The 23,857-nt window shown below is 39.1% G+C and overlaps 1 protein-coding gene across 4 annotated transcripts in view; it reads left to right on the top strand.

Annotated features, from left to right (window-relative positions):
- stx1a (syntaxin 1A (brain)) overlaps positions 1-23,857 on the top strand; it is a 63,132-nt gene that overhangs the window by 722 nt on the left and 38,553 nt on the right. For all 4 annotated transcript variants that reach the window (XR_006403788.1, XR_006403789.1, XM_044354080.1 and 1 more), the window contains exon 2: positions 18,745-18,822. Coding sequence is in view for 2 of the 4 variants with exons in the window: in XM_044354080.1 (XP_044210015.1) it covers positions 18,745-18,822 (78 nt within the window). In the remaining 2 variants the exon portion in view is untranslated. The remainder of the gene's footprint in view (positions 1-18,744; positions 18,823-23,857) is intronic.

The following is a 23,857-nucleotide window of genomic DNA, read 5'->3' as shown; positions in this document are numbered from 1 at the left end:
CGCTTATAGCTACCAAGGTTTACTGTTTATGTCTAAAGCAAGATTAAGCCCAGGGCAGTTTGATGATTTCAGTTTTTTTAAAGTAAAAGTCAGTTTTTCCCTTCAATCTCCCACCAAAAAACACTGATCTTGCTGCTTATATTCCTCCAGCAGTTTATAGGCTATTATAGCATGTCTGTTGTACTCAAGGGAGTATAGTTAAGACATTTTGTACTTACTAGAATTTAATCTCGATTGTTTCATTCATTTAACATTCAGTGTTAAATTCTACAATTTTTATGTGGTATCATCCAAATTTGTACAGTTATCATAAGAGAGAGAGGTTGCATATTGCATATGTGGAAATGTGCGACCGGTGATTGAATTATTTTGTGTATGTGTGTGTCGTTTCATCGATCTGGCCAATTATGGGTGTGTGATTACGGAGGGAAATTGGTCCCAGCTCGCCCATTTCACCTGTTAGATGTCCGCCCTCTGCGCGTCACAGGCGGCCTTATCAAAAAAAAAAATCCTTTAACCACCCACACCCAGCACAATGTTTTGTGCATTACTAGCAATTGTGTTGTAGTTAATTTGGGTCTCTGTGCATGTGTGCGAGAAAGAGACCGGAGTTCATTGTGTCATAACAGATTCTGGAGAGGGCTGGTGCGCACCAACAGTCTCCGTACCTCAATACTCAATCCCACATCCTCTAATTGTGAAAATATTTGACCTGATAGCCTCAATATCCTCATATATATAGTTTAAATCAAGACAGTCATAGAAGAACACCTTTATATTTATTGCTCAAAGACATTCAGGGCTAAAATTAGACCAAAACTAAAGGATATGATTGGACAGGTAAAGAAGAGGAGTCATTGAGTATCATCCTTTTACAGGAATGCTGCTTTTGAGCTTGATATAGGCTACTGTGTGAGTGTGTGTGTGTATTGGCAAAGTGGCTACTGTCAGATCTGGGTAATTGCCAGTTAAGCTGGGGAGAGAGAGGGGAAACAATTTGCGGCTCCTCGGTTTTCAGTGAAGATCTAGCTATGAATTGGCCTCGAGGGAGACAACCTAGTCCTGCCAAGTGTGTGTGTTAGAGAGGCGTGCCTTGCAGCCTGCCATGCTGCCTCCTCTCAGTGCTGGAGAGATGCAGTTGTGCAACTGAGATAGACAGAGACAGAGACTTGTTCACCAGCTTCAGTTTCGAGTCGTCAGAAATTATCTGTCAGCTGCGGATTCTGTTTAGTTTTCTTATTTTTGATCATATCTTTCATGTCTGCTCCAGCCAGACCCATGTCAGGCAATCTAGACCAAACAAAATTGAAGTAAATTGCAAGTCACAGACTGTTATTTCCCATCAGCACTAGATTAAAATTTGTTTTCCATATTACAGCCTCAAGTTAATGCAGCTTCTTGAATCTCATGGAAACATCTCAGTGGTGCTTGTCGACACATTACAGCAGCACAGTGTAGGATACATGTGTGATTGTATAAAGACTCTGAGCTGGTGTAACTAGTCTCAATATTGATTAATCTATCAATTATTTTTTTTTAAATTAAGCCACTAATCACTTAGTCTAGAAAATGTCAGAAAATGGTGAAAAATGCCCATCAGAAGTTGCCAGTGATGTCTTCATTTTACTTTTGTTTGTCTGTCCACCAGTGTAAAACTCAAAGACATTACGTTTACAATGCTATAAAACAGAGAAAAGCAGAAAATCCTCACATTTTGGTAGCTGGAACCAGCAAATGTTTAGCATTTTGTTGCAACTAATCTATAAATTGACTAATTGTTTCAGCACTACAAGTGACCCAACACCTTTTGAGCTGCAGCTTCAATTTAGAGCAACGTTATAACTTGTGACTGGGCTGAGATCCTGTTGAGATTTGGTGGTGAGCGCCAACTGAGTTCCTAAAAACACTTCAGCTTAATGTTTGACATTGATTACTTTAATGTAGGCTATATTGCATATGTGTGTATATATTGATTTTGCCAGTTGCACCTGTAGCTAGTCTAGCAAAAGCCATGCTGCACTTTTTTTGGACTAACTCACCTCTTGCTGGGCTGCTGTTGGTCTTTAGTTTTAATTTCAAGCTGAAATATGTGGTTGCTGTTCTTGAAATGGTTTAATTTTTTTTTTTTTAAAAAAAGAAGAAATAAAATTTGAATGGTTGTGAATGAGATTTGAGAGGGTGGAGAGCCCCCCCCCCCTCAAGAAACCTCACCTTATCATGGTTGGGGGTGTTTAGGTGCCCCTTTGATTCTGGAAACTTTGCTGCTAGGCAGGGCCCCTCCTGGTAGGGCCTTCTGAACCATATTGAGGGGCCACACTAACAGTAGTTCAAAGACTTCTGTGGATCAGCAGTGGGAAAGAGTGGATTTAGACCTGGGATCTTGCAGGTTCAGCACCTGGTGGCTCAGTCTGTATCCAGTTGGCCTCAGCCTGAGAATACCTGAGAATGATTTGGGATCCCACAGGAGGAGCAGGAGGACATAGCTGAGGAAAAGGATGTCTGAGCTGTCTTTCTTAGCGTGCTGCCACCCCAAGCTTCCTGGATAACTAAACAACTAAATGTTTACTGATTGGACAGTATCTATGGCTACACACACTCCCAAGGAGCTTAGAAAAGCAATCCATGCATAATGCAGTCTGGTTGAGCCTTGCTAGATAATGGTGTCCCCAAATCTCTCCCAGCTCAGTGTTGATGTTCACATTGATTTGCAAATAATCACCATAATTGGGGGATTGAGGGATTCGGCTCGGGGCTATAACAAAATAAGAGAGTTTACTTATTAAATAACTATTAAACTGTCAAATAAACAAAGTCTAGACACTGGTCTACAGCGCAAAATCATATCTGAATAATGTGGATGGGAATCAGGTATTTGATATGTATTGTATGTGAAGGCAAGTTGAAATTTATATGGACATTATTCATCAAAGCTAGTTAAGGTTTTCTTTATTTAGACTATTTAGATTTGCATTCTGACTCTCTCAGTTAAATGTTGTGATTCTTTTTTGGACTTTGGCACATTTCTTCCAGCATGAAAACATTTGTTTTTACACATAACAAAAGACAAAGATATTACATATTGAGGCCTTCATTTTTACATACAAAGCAAGCTTGGGAGCAGCAAGAAGAAGAGAACTGAGCTTTACAGATTTGGTTGCTTCTGTGTGTTTTTGTAGAGTCATACTGCAAGTTTACTCATCCATGTGCTTGTGTGTCATCCTGGCAGGAAATTGTGTTTTGCTGATATTTGTGCGAGAGTGCACGTTCTGCTCCAACGTCGTCCATATGTACATGAAGCTACTTTATGAGCTCAACACCTGCTGACGGCTCCGCTCTTCCAATCGCTCATTAGCTTGCTGCCTAAAGCTGCCAGTGTCAATAACTAAAACGGTCATACGTCCTCTCCCCTTCCCTCACCTTGTCCCATCACTCCCAGTTGGCCCAGCAGTGATTTAGTGACAGATGGTGCAGATATGATGCGTTTGTGAGCCTTCCTTGAGCTTTGAAGCCTAAGGGGAAACGCGCTGATGAGGTTATTACAGATTTCACACACCACAGAGACTGTTATCAATCAAATGTGATTGTTTATCATTTTGTGGCAGTGAGTTATTTATTTAGGCCGGCGTTATGAGCGCTGCACCTGTAGCAGGTCATATCTCCTCATTTTTTCCTGACGTTTTATCAACTCTGCCTTTTTTCTTCCATCTCATTGTTTGATTGAACATATCTCCCTCTTTTCCCGTCTCCATCTCTTTAATAATAACCCTCTTTTTTTTCTTTCATCCTCTCAGTAATGGTGAGTTCCTCTATTATTGCTCTTTGCTCTTTTCCTATCAGTGATTTATCAGATGGCTTCTTGTCCTCCCTTACATTTTTCCTTTCATTTCTCCCTCCCGTCCTCTGTGCAGCCTTGTTAGTCAGTGTTAGTATTGGCTCGGGCAGCTCTTTGTGTGTGTGTATATGGTCGAAGTACTCACTGTCACTGCCTGTTTGGCGTTAGAGTGACACATTAACTAATAGGATAGATGGGAAGCACCGACTCAGAGGCTGTGTTTGTCTTTGACTCTCTTGTTTCTCCTTTTCTTTTCATTACCCCCCCCCCCCCCTTTCTTCGCCACTCATGTCCATCTCACCTTTATTCCACATCTTTTAACTCTTTTTTTCTTCTGTCCTTGACCCGATCTTGGCTCGTTGACACTTCTTTAGTGACACAAACAACAGCGAGGAAAAAAAGAGCCACTTCAGTTGCTATTGAACTGAACACTGATCCTAGAGGGTCAGAGGTTTTATTTGTCCTTGTTACAAGCTTCAAGCCTCTGTAAACTCCTGGATCTGTGGCGGACAAACTGGCAGCTGACCCACAAATGAGCCTTTATTCATAAAATCAGCTGTAGAGGGAATTAAGTAGTGCCAATATGTGTCGTCATCATCCTATATTTTTACTATTACCATGAGAAAGGGACATGCTTACACACTGACAAACACATTATTCATCAACACATAAAGCCTGCATAATTGCATTAATGAGGCATGAAATGAGTGTGACTGATTTGGCATTTCACCAGGGACTTGCCTGTCTCTGCAAATGAGGTGACAGTTGCAACGATATCCGATATCTGTTGGCTGCTAATAGTTATTTTTGAAATGTGTGAATGGATGGTCCATTTGAACCATTATGCACTATGCCATCCTTAACTATTCCAGTAAAGCATGAAATAAGCACCAGTGTTCATGATGGATCCATTTTTCAGGTTGACTTCTTCTGATATCAGTGTCTGCTGATTGTTTTTGTGGTGTTGACTGTGTAGTGAAATCAAGTAGCAGCTCCTGAGGCGTCGGTTAATGGAGATCCTAATAATTAAAAAAGACAATTCTGTGATCAAACCTTCCCCATCTGTTGTGGGAGAATTAGCTTCAGGTCATCTTTGTTACTGCTGCTAAAATTGAATTTTTAATGTGCCAGCCTCCCCTTTCACATCATCTCATAATCAGTGGTAGCAGAGTGGTTCTTTAGTCGTGGTAGCATACAGATAACGTCTTTTATCACAGATACTTGTTGGAGATTAAGGCCTGTAAACATAATTTACAACCATGTGAACTGTCATTGACCTCATAAGGCCCTAAGTAGCTCTGTCTGTCTTTGTCGGGTGATATTCGTGCTTAATCTTGCTATAGGTCTCAATTAGGGCTGCAACTGTCAATTATTTGCATTATGGAGTCATCTGCAGATAATTTTCTTGATTAATTGATTAATCGTTTGGTCTATAGAATGTCAGAAAAATGGCCGTTATAATTTTCCATAGTCAAAGTTGACGTCTGTAGATGTCTTGTTTTGTCTGATCGACAGTCCAAAACCCAAATATTTACTGTCATGTTTGACAAAGAAGAGCCTTAAATCCTCCACCTTTGAGAAGCTGAAACCAGCAAATTTTTGGCATGTTTGCTTAAAAAATGACTAAATAGTTGAATTATTGATTTCTTTTTCTGTCAAACAACTACTCGATTAATCGTTGCAGCTCTACTTTTAATCTACTTATCCCTCAGAACAACACTTAGAGTATAAACCTTTTGTGATCTGACCACATGGTTTGTTAGTGTGACAAAAATAAAACCTTTTCATGATTCAACAACTCTATGGTTGGGCTTTGGTTAGTTTTAAGCACAAAAGCAACTTGGTTAAGATTGGGGGAAGATCATGTTTGGGTTAAAATATACTCTGTTAAGGTTGGGGAATAATCATGGCCATGTCTAGAAGAAACCAACATTGACAGCTGGTAAGAAATGGTAAGCATTCACCTTGACCTCCTCCCTCCTCGGACCTCCGCATAATTCCTACGGACACTAGAGAGTTTGTCACTTCATAATTAATCAATGGCTATTTTGATCATCTTAAAATATTCTCTCTTTTTTTTGTCATTTTGTATCCGTCTGCTTCTTTCATGATATTTTTCTCTTTTCTCTGCACTTCCTGTCCTACAGCTCTTTCATCTTTCCCCTTTTGCTGCCATTATTTTTTTTTCTACTGGTCCTGCCATTCCTTGACATCCCTCTCACTCTCTGTTACATTTCCCCTATACCTACAGTATGATTGTGTTAGTAACGCATTGGTGCTGTCATAATCCTTCATGGTCAGCGAGTTACGGAGTGAGGTGCTCTGAATATATCCCACAGGGGGAGAAAGAGAGAGGAGACTGGGGGTGGGAAAAGGCATGGCAGGAGAGGTGACAGCACATCTCTTTTTGCTGCCTGTGATCTGTCATTAAAGTTCAATTGCTTTATGACATTTTATCCCCCCACTCCTGCAACGCTGAACACTGACTGACCACCCCGCAGCTGTCGACACGCATGCCCGGGCCAGCTGTTTTTTGTATGAACGTCATTTAATTTGTGTATTCATATCCATACCCATTGGCCTATTACGTGCTAACAACCCAAAATGGAAGTAAGCATCCACTATTTAGTCTAAAAGGTCAGTCATCTCATCTGAGTCCCTGCAGCAGAAAGACTTATCTGTGAGAACTGGCTGCTGCAGACATTTGAATTCGGGCCTGAAATTGATTATCATTGATTTGTGCACCAACGTGTTATTATCGCATTATAAGTCATAATTTAACCTTTTATAGTGTGTCAGTTTGTGAATTTGTATTTAGGTGCGTTTAAATGGCATCACTTTGATGATTACACTGTTAGAGGTCAGAATGATTTGAGAGAGGCAGAGGATGGAGAGGAAAACAGGGAGGAATATCAAATGAGGGGAGAAATCTGGGGTAAGATGCACTGAGGAGGAAGCGACTGTATGAGGAAGATCAATGTCAGGTTTATTTGTGATTTGAAAAAAGTGAAAAAAGCCACACAGTCATAACTCTAATTTATTTTAACAGATTAAGATCAACATTTTGGCCAAGTGCCTTCTTCAGGAATCGTCTTCTTTGTGATTCCAACCATATCCATATGTACAGCAGAGTAAGATATTGTTTCTGTCAAGACCAGGTAATAAAGTGTATGTTTGGTTGAATAAATGAAGGTTAAAGCTTCATTATGCAAGTTCTGGAAGTCAAAATATTGCTGGCATGAGGCTTGAAAGCAAATGACTTTGCTCTTGCCTCCCCTTCCTTTCCTGCTGACCCGATGTATTTATTTCTCCTCAGGAACTGGAAACGATGGCGCTCTTCAATTCGATGTAGGTATTGAGAGCATGCTAGCCTGTTAGTGAGCCATAGTGACGTCTTCATCTAATGCTAGCTTGAACGCCCTGTACAGGACTAGTAGTAGGCCAGAAGTGCATTCACCTATTGGTTGTCAGCTGTGAATGCCCACCCCTGACTTTGGCCTCCTCTGATTCGTTAGAGGGGTTAGTCTTACTTAAAAACTTGAGAGGGGAATATCTCTGTATTGCTGCCAGGCTCTTTCATTCAGTCTAGGTAACAGAAGTCTTTGACAGCACCTCTCCATATTAAAATATACTTTTGAACACATTTTTACTAAGAAATATGAGAAAAAACGCAAATACTGTAACTTAAATGTAGATGAAGTGAAGGCGTGAGGAGGAGGGAGAGCGAGACAAAGGTAACTGAGTCCATGTTGTGTGGGCCAGCTGCTGTAATGACTCTGTAGTGAAGCTGAAGTCTGGAGGAAGGAGAGCGAGAGAATGACGGACGTGGAGAATGAGAAAGAAAAAGGAAGATGATTAAAGGGGGAGGACATTGAGGAGGATTGTTAGGAAAAGGAAATTGTTGCGTATGCAGCGCACACACTTTTTGACTCTGTGCTGCTGTGGTGGCAGTGCTTCATCGCTTCTTCCACCCACATTATTCTTCTTTGTGTATCTGCTGAGCCCTCCACACTGTGGGCATGGCTGATAAAAACCATCTTGTTAACCTCGGCCTGATCTGTTTTTCACTGGAATGCAAAGCATCAGTTTATTTGAACAAAATCAAATGAATATCCAATGTAATAAGTCATGGCAAAGTTATAACAGGTAAAATACAAGGAACGAATCATACGTTCACTACAGATGTGCTGGCAGAGCCGAAAAAGCTAAGAGCCTTATGATGTAACTTGAAGAGTAAACATTAAAAAATAAATAACTACAGACAATCATGCAATCATCTGTGCAAATACGATTATTATCAATGTAAATTTGAAAGGTTTCTAGGTGTTAGCAATGAAGAATTTCTTAACAATTGGTTAATTCAAAAACAATTGGTTATTCTTAACATGTGACACAAGAGTGCTGGGAAATTTACAAAATTGATGGGAATTGAACTCCAGATTCTGGGAACTGATAATTCCACTGAATAGTAGTAGTGAGTGGTGTAGCCGTTCCATCAATGTCATTTTCAGTCGACAGAGAAGCGGCGGTAGGACTTGTAGGAGCAGTTAACGTAACGTTTTTCATTTTGATTGAAGATGTGCCTATTTAAGAGTTGTTGTTTCTGTAATTTGGCTTGCAATAACCTTTACAGATGCATTGATCTCATCCTTCTTTCATTTTTTAAATGTCTCAGGAAGATGACAACCCTGTTAGCATCTAACATCTTAGATGTGGACAGCAATTCAGAGGTCTGGAATTAGACCAAGAAATTGGTCATTTGGGGCATTTGAAGTTCTTTAAAGTTCAATATTATAGCTGCAACTAATGATTATTTATTATCAATTAATCTGCTGATTATTTTCTCGATTAAATGTCCAAAAATAGTGTAAATGGCCGTCATGAAGAGGCCAAGGTGACACCTTCAAATGTCTTGTTTTGTCTGATCAATGGCCCAAAATCCAAATATACATGTATGTAAAGGTTCAAATTCTCATATTTCAGAAGGTGCAACCAGCAAATATTGTCATTTTTCCTTTAAAAAATGACTAAAACAATTATTCAGTTATCAGAATGGTTGAATTAATTTTCTGTTGACCGACTAATCGGTCAATCGACTTATTGTTGGAGCTCTTACCAATGTTTTTATATAAACAATTGGTCAGATGACTACCTGTACACCATAGACTGCATAGAAAGACGGACAATATGCAATTATCATAATCAAGTAACATTAAACTTACCGAAATATTGCAACAATAGTCCAACTTAGTGCAAGTCCCAGAGCAGCAGATAAGCGAACTGTCAATCACGGCTGTCATTCAGCGCCCACACAGCAGGCATCAAAGCCTACTGTAAGTGTTGAAATCTTATTAACAGAGCAATGATTTCTAAAATGACCACCAAATAACTTATTAGAGGGTCTGAATTTAGCAATTGAGACCATAATGACTCGTTGAAATAAGTGATTGACTTAATATTTCTAGAGAGGAGTTGACGCTTTTTGAATGGAAGTCAATTGGAGCCATCTTTTGGAACCAGCATGTGGTGGCATTGCATTTTAAGGTATTAAGATATTGACTTCAGCTTCAAACTGTGGTAGTTGCTGCTTGATGTAGACAGATAAATATCACCTGACAGCCGGTCTTCATCTCTTCAGAGGTTTTTAACATCTTTCACCTCATTCTTTTGGTTTCACGGCCTGCAACTTTACTGTTTCGGCTCAGTCTTGCTGCTTTCATAACCTAAAATCTGGTTTGGTAGTTGTGAGTGGTGGTAAGTAAGCTGAAATAAAGACAGAAGGCAGAGTGTTTAGATACACAGTTGTACTGGATTCAAACTCAAATGTCTTGGCAAATCAGAAGAATAGATTTTCTCCCACAAGTAGTTGTGCTGTCCTCCAGGGATGTGTATAAATAACAGAGAAGTTTGTCTGGAAAGTACTGCAGCTCGTACATGTCTTAAATTAAAACAAATTGATCTGTATTTTTGATTTGCAAGTTACCAGCAGGAGTGCATTGATCAGCTCGTACACATGGAGCAGACCTGTGAACTCGCCCGTTTTTCCCGGGTTTTTCCCGTATTTTCACCCCCTCTCCCACAGTACTCCCGTCTCGTAATTTCACCTGTAAATGTCCCGTATTTCCCTTTTTTCATTTTTACAGTCATACACAGGGCTGTAGTGGAGACTAAACACACGTAAATGCCATTTACCCACCTCTCAAATTCTGAAAAAACATTACGCAGACTTTCCATCACTTTACAGCTGTTAGTGGCTCAAACTGGCTTGATGTAGCTTTGATAGTTTGGATAGCTTGACTGCTGATGCATTCCTACTGTGTGTTTGTCCACAATTACTGTAATTAACACCATACAAGCTAAAGTTCTGCTTCATGCTCACTCAGACTTTTAAAAAGAAGGCTTTTTACATTTCCAGAGTGTGAGTGAAGGAATCAGGAGAGAGGAGACAGAAGTAAGGAAAGTGAAGAAGATGCAACTGAAGAAAAAGTTTAAGGAGGAAAGAGAAACACATAGAAGCAGCCCAGGTGTCAGGTGATGGAGAGATATTAAGAAATTCAAAGCAGGAAAACTGTAAGGAACTTACACCTGTATCTAGATGAATTATTGTTTTGGTAAATATTTTTGAAGGCACAATCTAGATGTCCAAATGCAAATCCAAATGTACACTAAAGGCCATCCACACTAACAAAAGTCAAGATTGCACCCTCCCTCCCAAAAGACAGAGAGTGGAAAGAGCCAAGTCTATGGATTTGTAATATTGCTCACACACACACACACACACACACACTCATACATACATACATACATACATACATACATATACATACTTCACTGAATGTTGAATAGCGTTTGCTCTGTTTGTTCTTTTCTATATCATTTCTGTATCTGATAATATTCCCAGGAAAGGGCTAAAAAATAGCCCATTATAATATATGTAGCCTCAGAAATAAGGCTCAGGATATCAATAACTTGCTAACATCAGACAACATTGATATTCTGGCCATTTCCGCGACCCACTTAAATGACTCATTTAATGATGCTACAGTGGCAATACAGGGATATAACATGTATAGAAGAGACAGGGACATCTATGGGGGAGGAATTGTAATATACATTCAAAGCCACACTCCTGTTAAGCTCAAAGAGGACTTAATGTCTAGTGCTGTTGAAATGTATGGGTTGGAGGTTCACCCGCCTCATTCAAAGCCTTTGCCGTAGGGGTGCTGCTATAGGCCTCCAAGTTCTGACAGTCAGTATCTAGATAATTTGAGTGAAATGCTTGATAGAATATGAGATGTGAATAGAGAGATTTATTTCCTGGGATACCTGAACATTACTTTTCTTTCGTCAAGCTGAAAAAGAGACTTCTCACTGTAACCAGTGCTTGTAATCTGGTCTAGGTCATTAATCAGTCTACCAGGGTGTTCACTAATTGTACAGGAATCATATCATCCATGTGCATTGGTAACATTTACAATAACGCTGGAGAACCTTGCTCCAAAGCTGTATCTGTTCCCATTGCATTTAGCGATCATAATCAAGTAGCTATATCCAGGAAAGCCAAAGTTCCAAAGTCTGGACCTAAAATAGTGTTTAAGAGATTATTATGTGGATGATGTTAAAAATATTTGTTGGTCTGATGTGAGTAAAGAGAAGGACCCAGATGTTGCACTTGATGTATTCATGAAATTGTTGTTTCCGGTTATTGATAAGCACGCACCTGTCAGGAAACTGACTGTTAGAACTGTTAGTGCACCGTGGTTAGTGTGTCAGTTAATAAATGCTAAAAAGTCAAGTCTGTTGTCCCCCCTTCCCCCAGTGACTACTCGATTAAGTGAAGATTATGTACGATTTTAGTCGACCAAGATTTTCTTTGGTTGACTACAGCCCTAGTTGAAAGAGATGAAGCGAAAGTAGCGACAAATAAGTCTGGCTGCACACCTGGCTGGCAGACATACTGTAAAATAAGGAACAATATGATATAAAGCATGATGGAAAAAAGCTCTGGAGTACCTCAGATGATGATCATGGACAGAAAGAATAACTCAACTCCATCTTTCATGGAATCAGATTAATCTTTAATGACTAAACCATTAGATATTTTCAGTTATTTTATTGATAATTTTCTTGGCAAAGTGTGTAAACTAAAGCATGAAATACACTACAAAAAAATCAAGTTGTGAGCCATCATATTTATGTATAAAAGACCAAATGATGAAAGACAAAAATTGTACTTTTGAACTGTGTGAAGTGAGTATAGAAGAGGTGAAAAAATTATTGCTGTCTATCAATAATGAGAAATCACCTGGTATTGACAACTTAGATGGAAAGCTACTGAGGACGGTAGCAGACCATATTGCCTCTCCTATTGGCCATATCTTTAATTTGAGCCTTGAGAGTAATGTTTGTCCCCATGTTGACCCCCAATGTTTGTGTTTCTCTTTGAGACGTCACTACCAGCACACTTAACCTGTAACCACATTTTGTATATATTTTACTTTTTTTTAAATTTTATTTTTATGTATATAAATATGTTGTAAGATCTCACTTTGTATGTATATTCAGTGCTTATGAATTTAGTGTATATTAATATAGTTTATACATCGATATGAATAAGAATATATATAGTAATATGTTTGCGAGAAAGAATATTGTTAGTTATACTGTTCTGATTTTAACATTATTTAGTTGATTTGTCTTTAAGTCTTATCTGTTGTCTTTTATCTGTTGTGTTGCTTCTATGTTTTCTGTAGACCCCAGGAAGAGTAGCTGATGTTCTGCATCAGCTAATGGGGATCCTAATAAAATCCTAAATCCTAGAAAGCACAGTAATGTGAAAAGAACTGAGTTTTACATCTGGCTGGTCGTCTCTTGGCTCAATCTATCATTTCCTGTGTCCTCTCGTCACCCACACTGCTACATGGTTGTGTAATTATCCTGTCTCAATAGCCCTACTCTGTGTCCTCCCCTTCTATCAGCCAGTCATTCACTCTGACAGTCATTCGGTCAGCCGACCGGCAGGGCAATCAGTCAGTGTGGCTGGTTTTTTGATGTGCGGTTGTGCAGCATCACCTCTGTGCCACCAATGCTCTGCTGCTTTTGTCATCTTTCTCAGACATCTCACATATGATGGAAAATGAATGCTTTAGTTTGCTTTGAAATCGTTTTGAATGCATATATATGCTTTCTCTTGGTTGTAGAAATATTCCAACTCTTTGTCTTGACTGGTGACCTGTAAATTCAATTCAACACCTGCGCTCTGTAATAAAGTCACTCTGAGCATCAGCTACAAGCCTACAATATGAGTCAAAATTAATCTTCCTCTGTGGTTTTACTCCCAGCTGTTCCTGCATGCATATACAGTATACGGTAGATCTCTCAGCGTGTAGGTGGCGAATGTCCTGAGGGCTTGAGTATGGGAGCAGGTGAAGGCATGACTGTGGCTATTTTTATAAGTGGGGTTGTGTGTATGTGCACTGTTGAAAGTTTATCTTTGTGAGGACCAGTTTGTGGTTTAAGTGGTGAGACATTTTTAGGAAGGGAGGACATTGACTGGCCCTCACTTCTTCACAGGGCTGTTTTAGGTTTAAGACTTGGTTTTAGGGTTGGTCCAGTTAGTTACCTTTACAGGTATCTATCCATGCAGATATGTTGGTTTTATTTGTCCATGTTTGGAGATATCTGTCGTCTACTCTTGGAAAGACCCTCACTGATATAATGCATTTTCTAACCTTAAAGGGTGGGTTCTCCCAAATTAAAAAACACTTGTTATACAACTTGTTATACTTCAAGTTTTGGTCTTATTTGTACAGGTTTTTATATGTCAGTCTTTGAGAGTTCTGCCTCCACCCTAATACAATGGAGGTGGAGGAATTTCATCGGTGGTGCTCACAGTACTGAAAAATTACAATTGAGAGCGGAAAAAAGCTACATGTCAATCCAGAAACAGTGTCTCCATAACTCTGGATAATCCACAGATCTTATTGGAGCTACTTTCTATTGAAGGACTAGTTTTAGGAGAAGTGCTCACAGTGTGTGTAGAATTATTTTATAGTAAAGGGCCAGATATGGTCCAAAAACGGACATTGAAGTGGAGCCAGTTGTCTGTATAAATGGACACGTTAATGGGTTTGTTGGTGTGTACAGTAAATTTTGGGACCCTGCACAGGGACCCTCTCAGACTTGGGCAAATGACTACATTTCCTCACACTGACCTTCGCCAATCCAAATGGCCACTTGGATGTGGAAAGGTCGATTTGGGCTTAATGGGAGCACTGATTCTGCAAAAAGATGTTGCTGTTTTTTAAATGTACATACACAGGGTGTGTTGATGTTTTCTTTTAAGTAGGCAGGTTAATTGGAGAGGGAGAGAATGCAAGTCGGTATGCATAAATGTCATATGAACTAGTTAGTTTCAAGCATACTGACATGTTTAGTATTTAGATAATGCATTATGTCAATGATTGTCACAAGTGTAGAAGAACAAACATATGTGTGTGTAGTGAGCCAATGACCTGGCCTTGAAACATCAGTTGGTCACTGTCCTCTCCATGTGCTCTCCAGTTGAACTAAGCAGATTTACGCACATGCATGTGAGCAACAAGGCTTTGCATACAGAGAACAAAACAAACTCTTATTCAGTTCTTATTCTTCATATCTTTGCAGTTGTCTACTGTAGGAAATATGAATAAATAATAAAATGTTCAAGTGTGTGTGTGTGAGTGAGCACACATACATAATGGATGTTACCTAGCTGTATTATGATAATAAATGTGGTTATGCTCTCAGTAGTCCTCTGTGCAGCTGACATAGATTTTTATGAGTCATTTCTAATGGGACTACAGGAAGCTGCTTGAATTGGCTGTAATACAAAGATACAGGAAACAGGTCTACTGTAATATGGAAATACAAAAGGACAATAAAGTACTGTCCAATTGGGTTTCCATCTCAACTTGAACTGTCTCTCAAAAACTCTCTCTCATATTCTCAGATAATACTATGAAAAGGGTTCGAATGCATACAGACTTAAATGTACATTTTATTCTCTTCCTCTCCATGTAACCTGACAACTTAAGAGTACACATCAACACCAACTCCGTGTCCTCTGATTGCACATGCAATTACATGTTCACAGCTTTCAATAATGTTGCTGTTTCTCATCCTCCTTTTTTTCCCGTGCTGACATCATCCTTCTCACTCCTTGTCTTTTTTATCTCTCGCTCCCTCACTCTGGGACTGTACTTCCTCCTCCTCCTGTTTACACTGTGTGTGCAGGCACTGACTTTTGTCTTTATGGAGTGACTCCCTGCTGGCATGGTGCCTAGAACAACTCTCTAATCTAATAAGCAGCATAATCAGGCCACTTTTCCTGCCGGGGTGTTTCGCCCGAGTGTGAGCCCCAGAGGCAGGGTGCATTGAAGGGTTATGGCCTAATGGGGACCGGCTTGTATAGGCCTTATTCTCTCTCTCTGTTTACCATCTGGTGTATATTATCAGTGTCAGCTGCAGTGTGCATGTGCGTCTTGAGCTCAGCGCATCTGCTGTGCCTGTGGACAGTCATGTCGAAGTCCGTAGGCTAAGTCAAGAGTGCAGCACTGAAGTCCTCCTTCAACCTCTTTGTGACTCAGCGGGAGCTGTGGATGTGGGTGGGAGGTTGAGGTCCTCTTCCCTCCTCACCACTCCAAGTAAAACCAGACCAAAGGCCCCCTTCTTTCTGCAGGAGATACAGAATCTCTCCGTGGAGTCTGAACACACCACTGGGGCTCTCCTTGTGGAAACTCATTGAGATTCCCTACCTGTCCTCCTCCTCTTCCTCCTGCTGCTGCCGCGTCTTTTCTCTCTGCTTCTAATAGTCTGCAGCTCCTCCAATGCTGTACCAACACCAACTTTGACTTATTGATGCCATGTGAAGAGCTTTGTTCTAAAATGAGTGTTGTCATGAACATTGAGCACATTAAATCATTAGACTCATTTACCTTTTTTTTAAAAAATGTAAAAGTCTGATTAATTTCTGCTTTTCCAAATAAATGAGGAATAAAACACTTCATTGTTTATTGTTGGTTTAAATATAGTTTGAGTGGGTTTAGATAATATTAGTGTGATCACAGTGGCTCTCACTTAGTTTTGTGCCAACTGCGTCGCCATCTCTCGCTCAAGTCTGTTATCTCAGAAGTTTTTCTCAAAAGCAGGTTCCTCACTCTCTCTACTTCTCCCCCCTCTATTTTCCCACATTTCCTCCCTGCCTCTCCTCTATTTTGCTGATTCTGATTCTTTGTCAGCACATCACAAGTTAACTCTCCACAGAAGGAGTTTGTGTGTGAGAAAACACGAACGCCTGTATTAGCTCGTATCTGTAACTGTTAGAAACACAGTTATTCACAGGTTTCATTACTCAGTGTCTCAATTTACATGCAAAATCAAAGAAGCAACTCATAAGCTACATTTATTTTGGGATTGTTGTTGATTGATGTGAGAGTAATTGTTTCTATCTGTTCCAGTATAGACAAAAAAAACTATTCTTCACAGAGACGTGGTTACATAAATTGATATCTCACATTTGGAAAAACTGTTTGAATAACTTAACATGTCAGTTTACATCCTGGGCATCTTTTCTACAATATATTGAAACAAGGTGATTGATTGGTGTGGTTTGATTTATGTCTTTTTGTTAATTTGGGTTCAGCAGCCCTATAGAGATGATCTGGTTTTGTTTATCATTATAAACAACTCTAGTGTTCATTCAGCCATCTTCTTTATTAATATATAATATGAGTTGTGATTGTTTAGGTCTCAGTGGATTTTGCTTTGGGATCAAGTGTGTTTCTGTGTTTGTTGATTTGACTAAAACACAATATTCAAAGTCTCCACAGAACCTAAGCTGTGCCTTGGATAACAACAATGTTAGCATAATGTTACCAGCAGAGAGATAGATATTGACTAGCTCTAGGTTAGCAAGGGATCTACAAGGGAGCCATCATTGATGTATTGAGAGGAATTTATTCATCCTGCTTCCTACCATGGATGCCTGTATTTCATGCATATTAGTGTCTTTCTCTAGATGAACCTGGTTGACTGCCTGCACACGAGTGGCATGAAAATAATCTCTTAATACGACTCTTGGTGGTTTTTAAATATTTATTGGATATAATGTTTATATCCATTATTTAGTAGTTCTTAAATGTGAGGGGTGCTCAGGAAATTCTCATCTTAGTTTTACAGTGGTTCCTTTTCAAAAGGAAGCGTTTGTCAAATACAGTAGTCGTTCTGAGTCCCAGAGTGTCTGAAACCTATTACACCAATATCACACCACAATCCTTTTGGGCCAATGAGGATTTTAAATAGAAAATTTGGTGGGTTGTTTTTTTGAGCTGCTTGATGGTGGGAAGGAGAAATAGATACAATTGTAATTTTGATGCACACAACTAGGAAAGTTGCTGTCATCAGCATTATATGAGGGTCTGTATTTACAGTGTCTACATTGTGTCACTGCTCAATAACCAACTATGTGGTCCAAAGTCATAGAAACAAGACGTCAACTGACTTACACTGATTTGTGTGTGTGTGTGTGTGTGTGTGTGGTAAAAACATGACCGGTATCTCCAAGATTTTCTCCCTGTTGTTGGGAAATTTCGGGACGAGAATAAGGCATCATTTCAGCCAGGACAAGATGGAAACTACACTCCTTCTCCACAGCGTTGATAAGCAAATGGATCTCATAGGCTGCTAATTGGGAATTGAATTAGTTTGACAGAGGCTAGATGAATGAGATGAAGCTAGATGAGATCCCTGCTAATGTCGTGTAATGGCAGATATGTGATTAGAAATGAACATGTATCTCAGAATGAATCATTGGCCGGACACTGGAAAGTCTGAGAAGTTTTAACTTTTCAGGATGGAACTGATTCAACGGTAAAGTTTCATCTTTGGATGTTAGTAGACAGACTTTAAAGGCCTGATTGGTAATCTTTGTGACCATGTAAATGTGAATTTTTGTATAGTTTGAGCTAGAAATGGAAAAACTAAATATTACTTGGTCTTATTTACTGATATTTATTGATGTAAATATAATATTTTGCAGCAGCAGTAAAAACAAACTTTTCTCGTTGTTGTTGTCTGGTATTAAATGACCTGTCAGTCATTTTCAGATTGAAAGCAGGTTCCACTCTTGTGTTTTTTCTTACATACTGGAGCAACCTTTTTTTTTTATATATATATGTATTTGCTTCCCATATTGTGCATTTAAAGGAACAGGTGGACATTTCAGGGAAATATGCTTATTCGTATTTTTGCTCCTTGTAAAACCACAACTTGGTTTTTTTTTTGTATGGGTAAGCCAAATGATATAACGTGTTAATAAGTGAGCTTTAGAGGTGCTAAGCTAACCAGCTGCTAGCTCCAGCTTGATATTTAATGGACAAACACAAGAGTGGTGTCAATTTTCTGAGCTAGCTCTTGGCAAGAAAGAGAATAAGCATATTTACTAAAATGTCAAATTATACTTTTAAACTGAAATGTTCATGTGCATCTGCATGTTTGTGTATGTGTGTGCAGGAAAAAGTGTGTAAAAGCCAAGGTTTTCTCTGCCCCTAGATCCTAATTCAATAATAACTTGCTAATCACTCGACCTGTGGTTCTAATTACAAGTGTTGTTAAGTGCTCCTTGTTTCTAATCAGTCGATGGGTGGAGAGGTGGGGAGCGTGTTAATGCTGTTCTATTTCACCTTGAATTATGCAAAAAAAAAAAACAATAAAAAACCCACAACTTACATGGTTTGTTCCATTTGGGAACAGGTATTACATACCACAATTGAAGTTTTTGGGGAACATGTTCAATATTAGTTTTTTAATTGTGTGTGTGTGTGTGTGTGTGTGTGTGTGTGTGTGTGTGTGTGTGTGTGTGTGTGTTTGTTCAGGGGAAGGAGACGACAGAGGAGGAGGATGAAGTCACTGTCGGGATGGAGAAAGGATTTATGGACGAATTCTTTGAACAGGTGTGTTGCTCTCATTGATCTTATCTTCTTTTGTTTCTCTCCATCACTGATCTCATTCACCTATTCAACGAGTTCATAGTACACTAATAAATTGCTGTTTTGACCCCCAGGGGTCCTTGAAGGGGTTCCAGGGGGTCCCCAGCAAAAAGGAGAATAATGTATTTTCACTATAATTCTAAGTGATGACAGAATGTGTGAGTATTTTGGTCACGGGTTTCATACGCTTTCTGTAATAAAACATCTAAAAGCAAAAGTCTCATCAAATGTGAGACCCTGGCACAAAATCTTATCAAATGGGGGTCTGTGGTCTTATTTGTGTCAGGTTAGGGGTCCTTGATGTGAAAAAGTTTGAGAACCACTGGACAAATCTGCCTGGGTATTATTCCTCTCCCAGTATTGAATCTAATTTTGTTGATTTTTCACAGCTCTGTTATCAATCTCGTGACATTTTTTATCTCTGGGGAGCATTGATTTGATTTATGGTTATTGATGTTGTTGCTGGTGTGACATGGATCGTTACGTATTTTATTTCATTTCAAAAAGCCTTTATTGATTCAACAACACAACAATGCACTCCGTGTCCAGCTCTGAATAACAACAATGGTAATTTCTTTCCACTCTTTCCTCTTGTGCATGACAGATATGCACCGAGCCTGTGTAAAACTGCATCTATGCATGCGTTTGGGAGTGTATTTTCCTGTACATGCTGTGCACATATGCTGGGAACACAAACTGAACATCGTCATGGCTCTCAGAGGGGGGGCCTCCATTTCAGTGTAGCGGCAGTTGACATCTCCTCCCCAGAGAGATGGAGACCTGCTGTGAATCATCAGTCATAAGGAGCCAGACTGACTTTACTCTCTGACATCTTTCTCTGTGAGTAAAGTGGCCTCTGTAATGCCTTTTTAATGGGCCTTATACAGCGAGTGGTTTAGAAGTAAAAAGCAGGATAATTCAGCTCAAATAACAAGAAAGCTGAGGGAGACTTCCATATTTATCATCATCTATCATCTGTTTGATCCTCTGGTTCTCTATATTTTTACAGTTTTTAAGACACCTGCATATATCATTTTATGTATACGGGGGGCTTTAACTTTGAAGTATTTAAATCACCATTGCTAATGCTGCTACAAAAGGTGGGTAGTGTGAGGTTGAATGCCAGTTAGCAGCATTTGCGAGCTATGAAAGAGGTCTAACAATAAACACTTTGATATGTGAGTTTTCAAAGCAACATGAAACAACTAAAGAGGCCAAATCCTCTGTGTGTGAACTGCAGGTGCATCCATCAAAAACCTGCGTAGTTATTTAATATTTTAAGGGGAATATTTCAAAAAAATTAACCAACAGATTTATGATCGACATACTGTAAATACGTGGTGAATAATTACTGATAAATGGAGCCATGTGGTAGTTCAAGCAAGCAGAGATGTCATTTTAAATTTACATCGTCCATACCCTTCAATCATATATGACAACAACCACTAACACAAGCAACTGGGCAGCACATAAATAGATTTGGTGCTCAGTCATTCTGCTCAGCACTGCTTTCCTGCTGCTACAACCACCACCTGCTTCTCAGCAGTCGAATATCTCCACCTCCCCAGCCGACTCCTGCATTAGCTTTTAGATTTCTCGTTTCAGTATGAGAGACCCAGACTCTTTCCCTGTTTGTGTGAGCATAGAGACAAGACCAATGCCTTTTTCTTCAAATGTGGCATAAAGGGGCCATATACACAATTACAGGTCTATATTTTCAGTCTGGGACTCTACCAGAGTATCCTTGCATGGTTTACAGTTCAAAAACTCCTTATTTATACTGACCCTTTACACAGCCCCTCAGGAGGGTTGTTTAGCTCCTGTCTCTTTAAGGCCTCCCTCCTGAGGAGCTCATTCAGCTCATGGAAGCTGCCTCTCAGCAGTCTTCAACAACAAACAATGAAACATACTATAGTAGTAGGATTTCACTACTTTTTCTCATTCTTTGCTCAAAATGTCAACTTCTCAAATACATCCATGCATGTTTGAGCCAAAATCTGATCAAAAATATGCAGCAACACATGGTAAAACCTCAGCAACAACCTTAGCAAGAAAGGCTATTATAAATCTCAGAAAAAAGCTTAAAAAGCAAATGTATCTCCAGCCAAAATATCCAAACTCAAATCATCAACATTATAATCTGGATAACTCAGTTATCTACATGCAAAGAATGGGGCCCTGATCTACAAAAAAAACAGATTTTTTTACCTCTTGAGTAAGAAATTGTTTTTTACTTCGCTGTACCCAGGACTGAAATCTCCTGAATGTACATAGTGTAACCTACACTTAAAACAGTGTAATTGTGGGATGTTTTAGCTGTGAGGAACATTGCAGCCTGCAGTCATTTCTCTCACATTTGTATCCTCTCATTTCTCTTCTGTCTCTAGTTCTCGCCTCTGACAGACAGTTTCTATCCATCCTTGATATAAAAACGAACATCTCTTTATCTGTCTGGAGTTTCTGTCTCAAGTGAGGAGAGACAAGGTTGAGTGAAATGTGGAGACGGAGTTTCAGACTGAGCAAGAAGCAGGAGAAATGGTGAGACAGCCAGATGAGAGTGATGTGGAAGAAGTTAAATAGCAAGACCAGAGAAGAGGAACAGGTAATAAGATGTGACAGAGGGAGATGTAGATAGTGCAGGGAGCAGATTAAGGGAGCAGAGGGGGAGAAAGAGTAATCAGGCTCTCACCCTGACTGGGTGCATTAATTAAGCTTTCAGTGGAGGGATAGCAGACCGCTGTCCTTCACTCACACCATAAACAGGACCCTCAGAGTGTTGATATTGATTTCATAATGTGTTTGTGGCATTTCGTTCTGCAAACATGCATGTGGTGGTGTCTTTGTCATAATGTATTAAAGTATCATGTACTACACAGCTGTATGTTGCAAGGATATCTATCTGTGTGTGTGTTTGTTTGTGTGTGGATGTTAAAGAGTTTAAGAGGCCCACTAATGGCAATTCAAGGATAAGACTGAAATTATTTTACCTTTCAAAGGATAAGGCTGGTGATTTTCTATATTTTTCTTATTGTCAACAAATCTCATGTGCAGAGCCAAACCAACAATGAATTGATCATTAAAAGTATTGTGTGTGTATCCAAAGCCTGATATATCTTATTCCTCTGTGCCTTAGACTGCTATTGTTGTCCAAAAACAACAATAGCAGTCTTAATTAAAAACATATCAATTAGCCACAACATTGCACACATTCCTTCGCTAGCTTGTTGTGCTACACATCACAACCTCTTGACTTTGTACTACATTGTAAATTTCTCAAAGAACTTAAGTAAAAAGTCAAGAGGTTGTGATATGTAGCACAACAAGCTAGTTAAGCTCTGTAATTGTAACCGTGTCATTGTTAGTTGTAGCCCTAAACCAAATCAAACCAAAGCCTGATGCCTTGAAGCAATTGACTTCTGTTGTTCATACTATGATGAACTTCAGAGTGTCACTTTTCATTGACAAAACCTTTAAATATATTCTTGTGTATGAATGATCAAAAATTGGAATAGTTGGTAAATTTTGATGTCTTTAAGCCAGCTAAGTTTGTCGAAAGTTAGCTGGAGAACTTAAGAAGATGTTTTGCTCTACAGATCAAAAAGCCCCCTGAGGCAAACTTTTGTGATCTTTGGCTGCTATAAAAATAAAAATTGACTTGACTCGTCTGAAAAGCTTGGAAAAAAGGTCAGTTTTTTGATCATTTAATTAGTCTTCACTCTGATTTCTCTTGTGGTTTGCAATGGTGTGCTTTAATAGTAATTAATGATTATTTTATTATGCTTTATTATTATTATTATTATTATTATTTTACTTTTTATCATTTGAAGATGTATGTGCTTTATTCCATAATCCATCATCACATTCGAAAAAGGCAGTGGCAGAAAAGTTTAAGTTTTAATAGTTCAGCAAGTTTTCCATAGTGTCTGTAGACTTGTCGCAATACTGACTGACATAAACCACACATGGTAACTGTAATGAAGTCTTTCTGCCGTGTCGTTCAACAGCAGGTACAACATCTGACATAGCCTGTTTACCTCTGCACTTTCTGGCCTTCAGTCTGTACGTTGTATGTTGACTTGACAGCTTTGACAGCGAAGTGTGAACATGTGTATGTTTCTGCCGTATGTGATGCTTAGCTGAAGCTTTAACCTTATGCAGTCATAAACCAATCTGTCACAGAGATGGTGTTAAAGTGTCTGTCGCTCAATAGTGTTTTAATGTTCAGTGGAACACAAGATTTGAAGCTGGTATCACTTTCAAACTGATTGGTGTTTAAATACAAACGTCAAGCACCAGAAAGCAACTAAAGTTCTTAGTTATTGGGGTTTCATGATGCTGTAAAAGGTTTATTTACATCAGCATTGTAGAAAACAGGCATGTTTTTTAGCCAATGTTGAAGCACACAATATTCTGATTTTCTATCTATTACTCAAAGTCCTGTTTATACCTCAAAGTTAAAAGAAGTAAAGAAATATTATAAATTTGCCCTTAAACCATTGATGATAATAAATAGGGGTAATTTTCAACATAAAGAAATAACTTTGCTTGTACGACTTCATAAAAAAAAGATTTAAAAGATTTTCAGCCTTATGTGCATGTATTTGTCATAGTATGACCTGAATATAGGCACCATTACACGTCAGTATTCTTCTAACATCTTGTAGGAGGACTCTTTTCTCATGTCCCCAATATCCTTCACCTGATGATGCAAGTATGAAGAGAGAAGACGCAAGACAGACCCGCTGTGGCCACAGGCCTTATCTTTCCCATTATAATATAAAAATGAGACTTTTACACCAAAACACTAAAATTAGACATCAAACTGCAAAAACGGCAATTGTTCTTGCTGCTTCTCATCCTAGACTGTATTACGAGCTGTAGGACTTTGGTGGTTAACAGGGCTTTTATACAAGGTACAGAAAACTGACAAATGTCATGTCAAATATATGAATTTCATAAAGAATAGTTATAAAAATCTGCGAAATGGCCCTGTAAATGT

This window comes from Thunnus albacares, chromosome 6, assembly GCF_914725855.1.
Source record: "Thunnus albacares chromosome 6, fThuAlb1.1, whole genome shotgun sequence".
Lineage (NCBI taxonomy): Eukaryota > Metazoa > Chordata > Actinopteri > Scombriformes > Scombridae > Thunnus > Thunnus albacares.
This window is presented reverse-complemented; position numbering and strand designations above follow the sequence as displayed.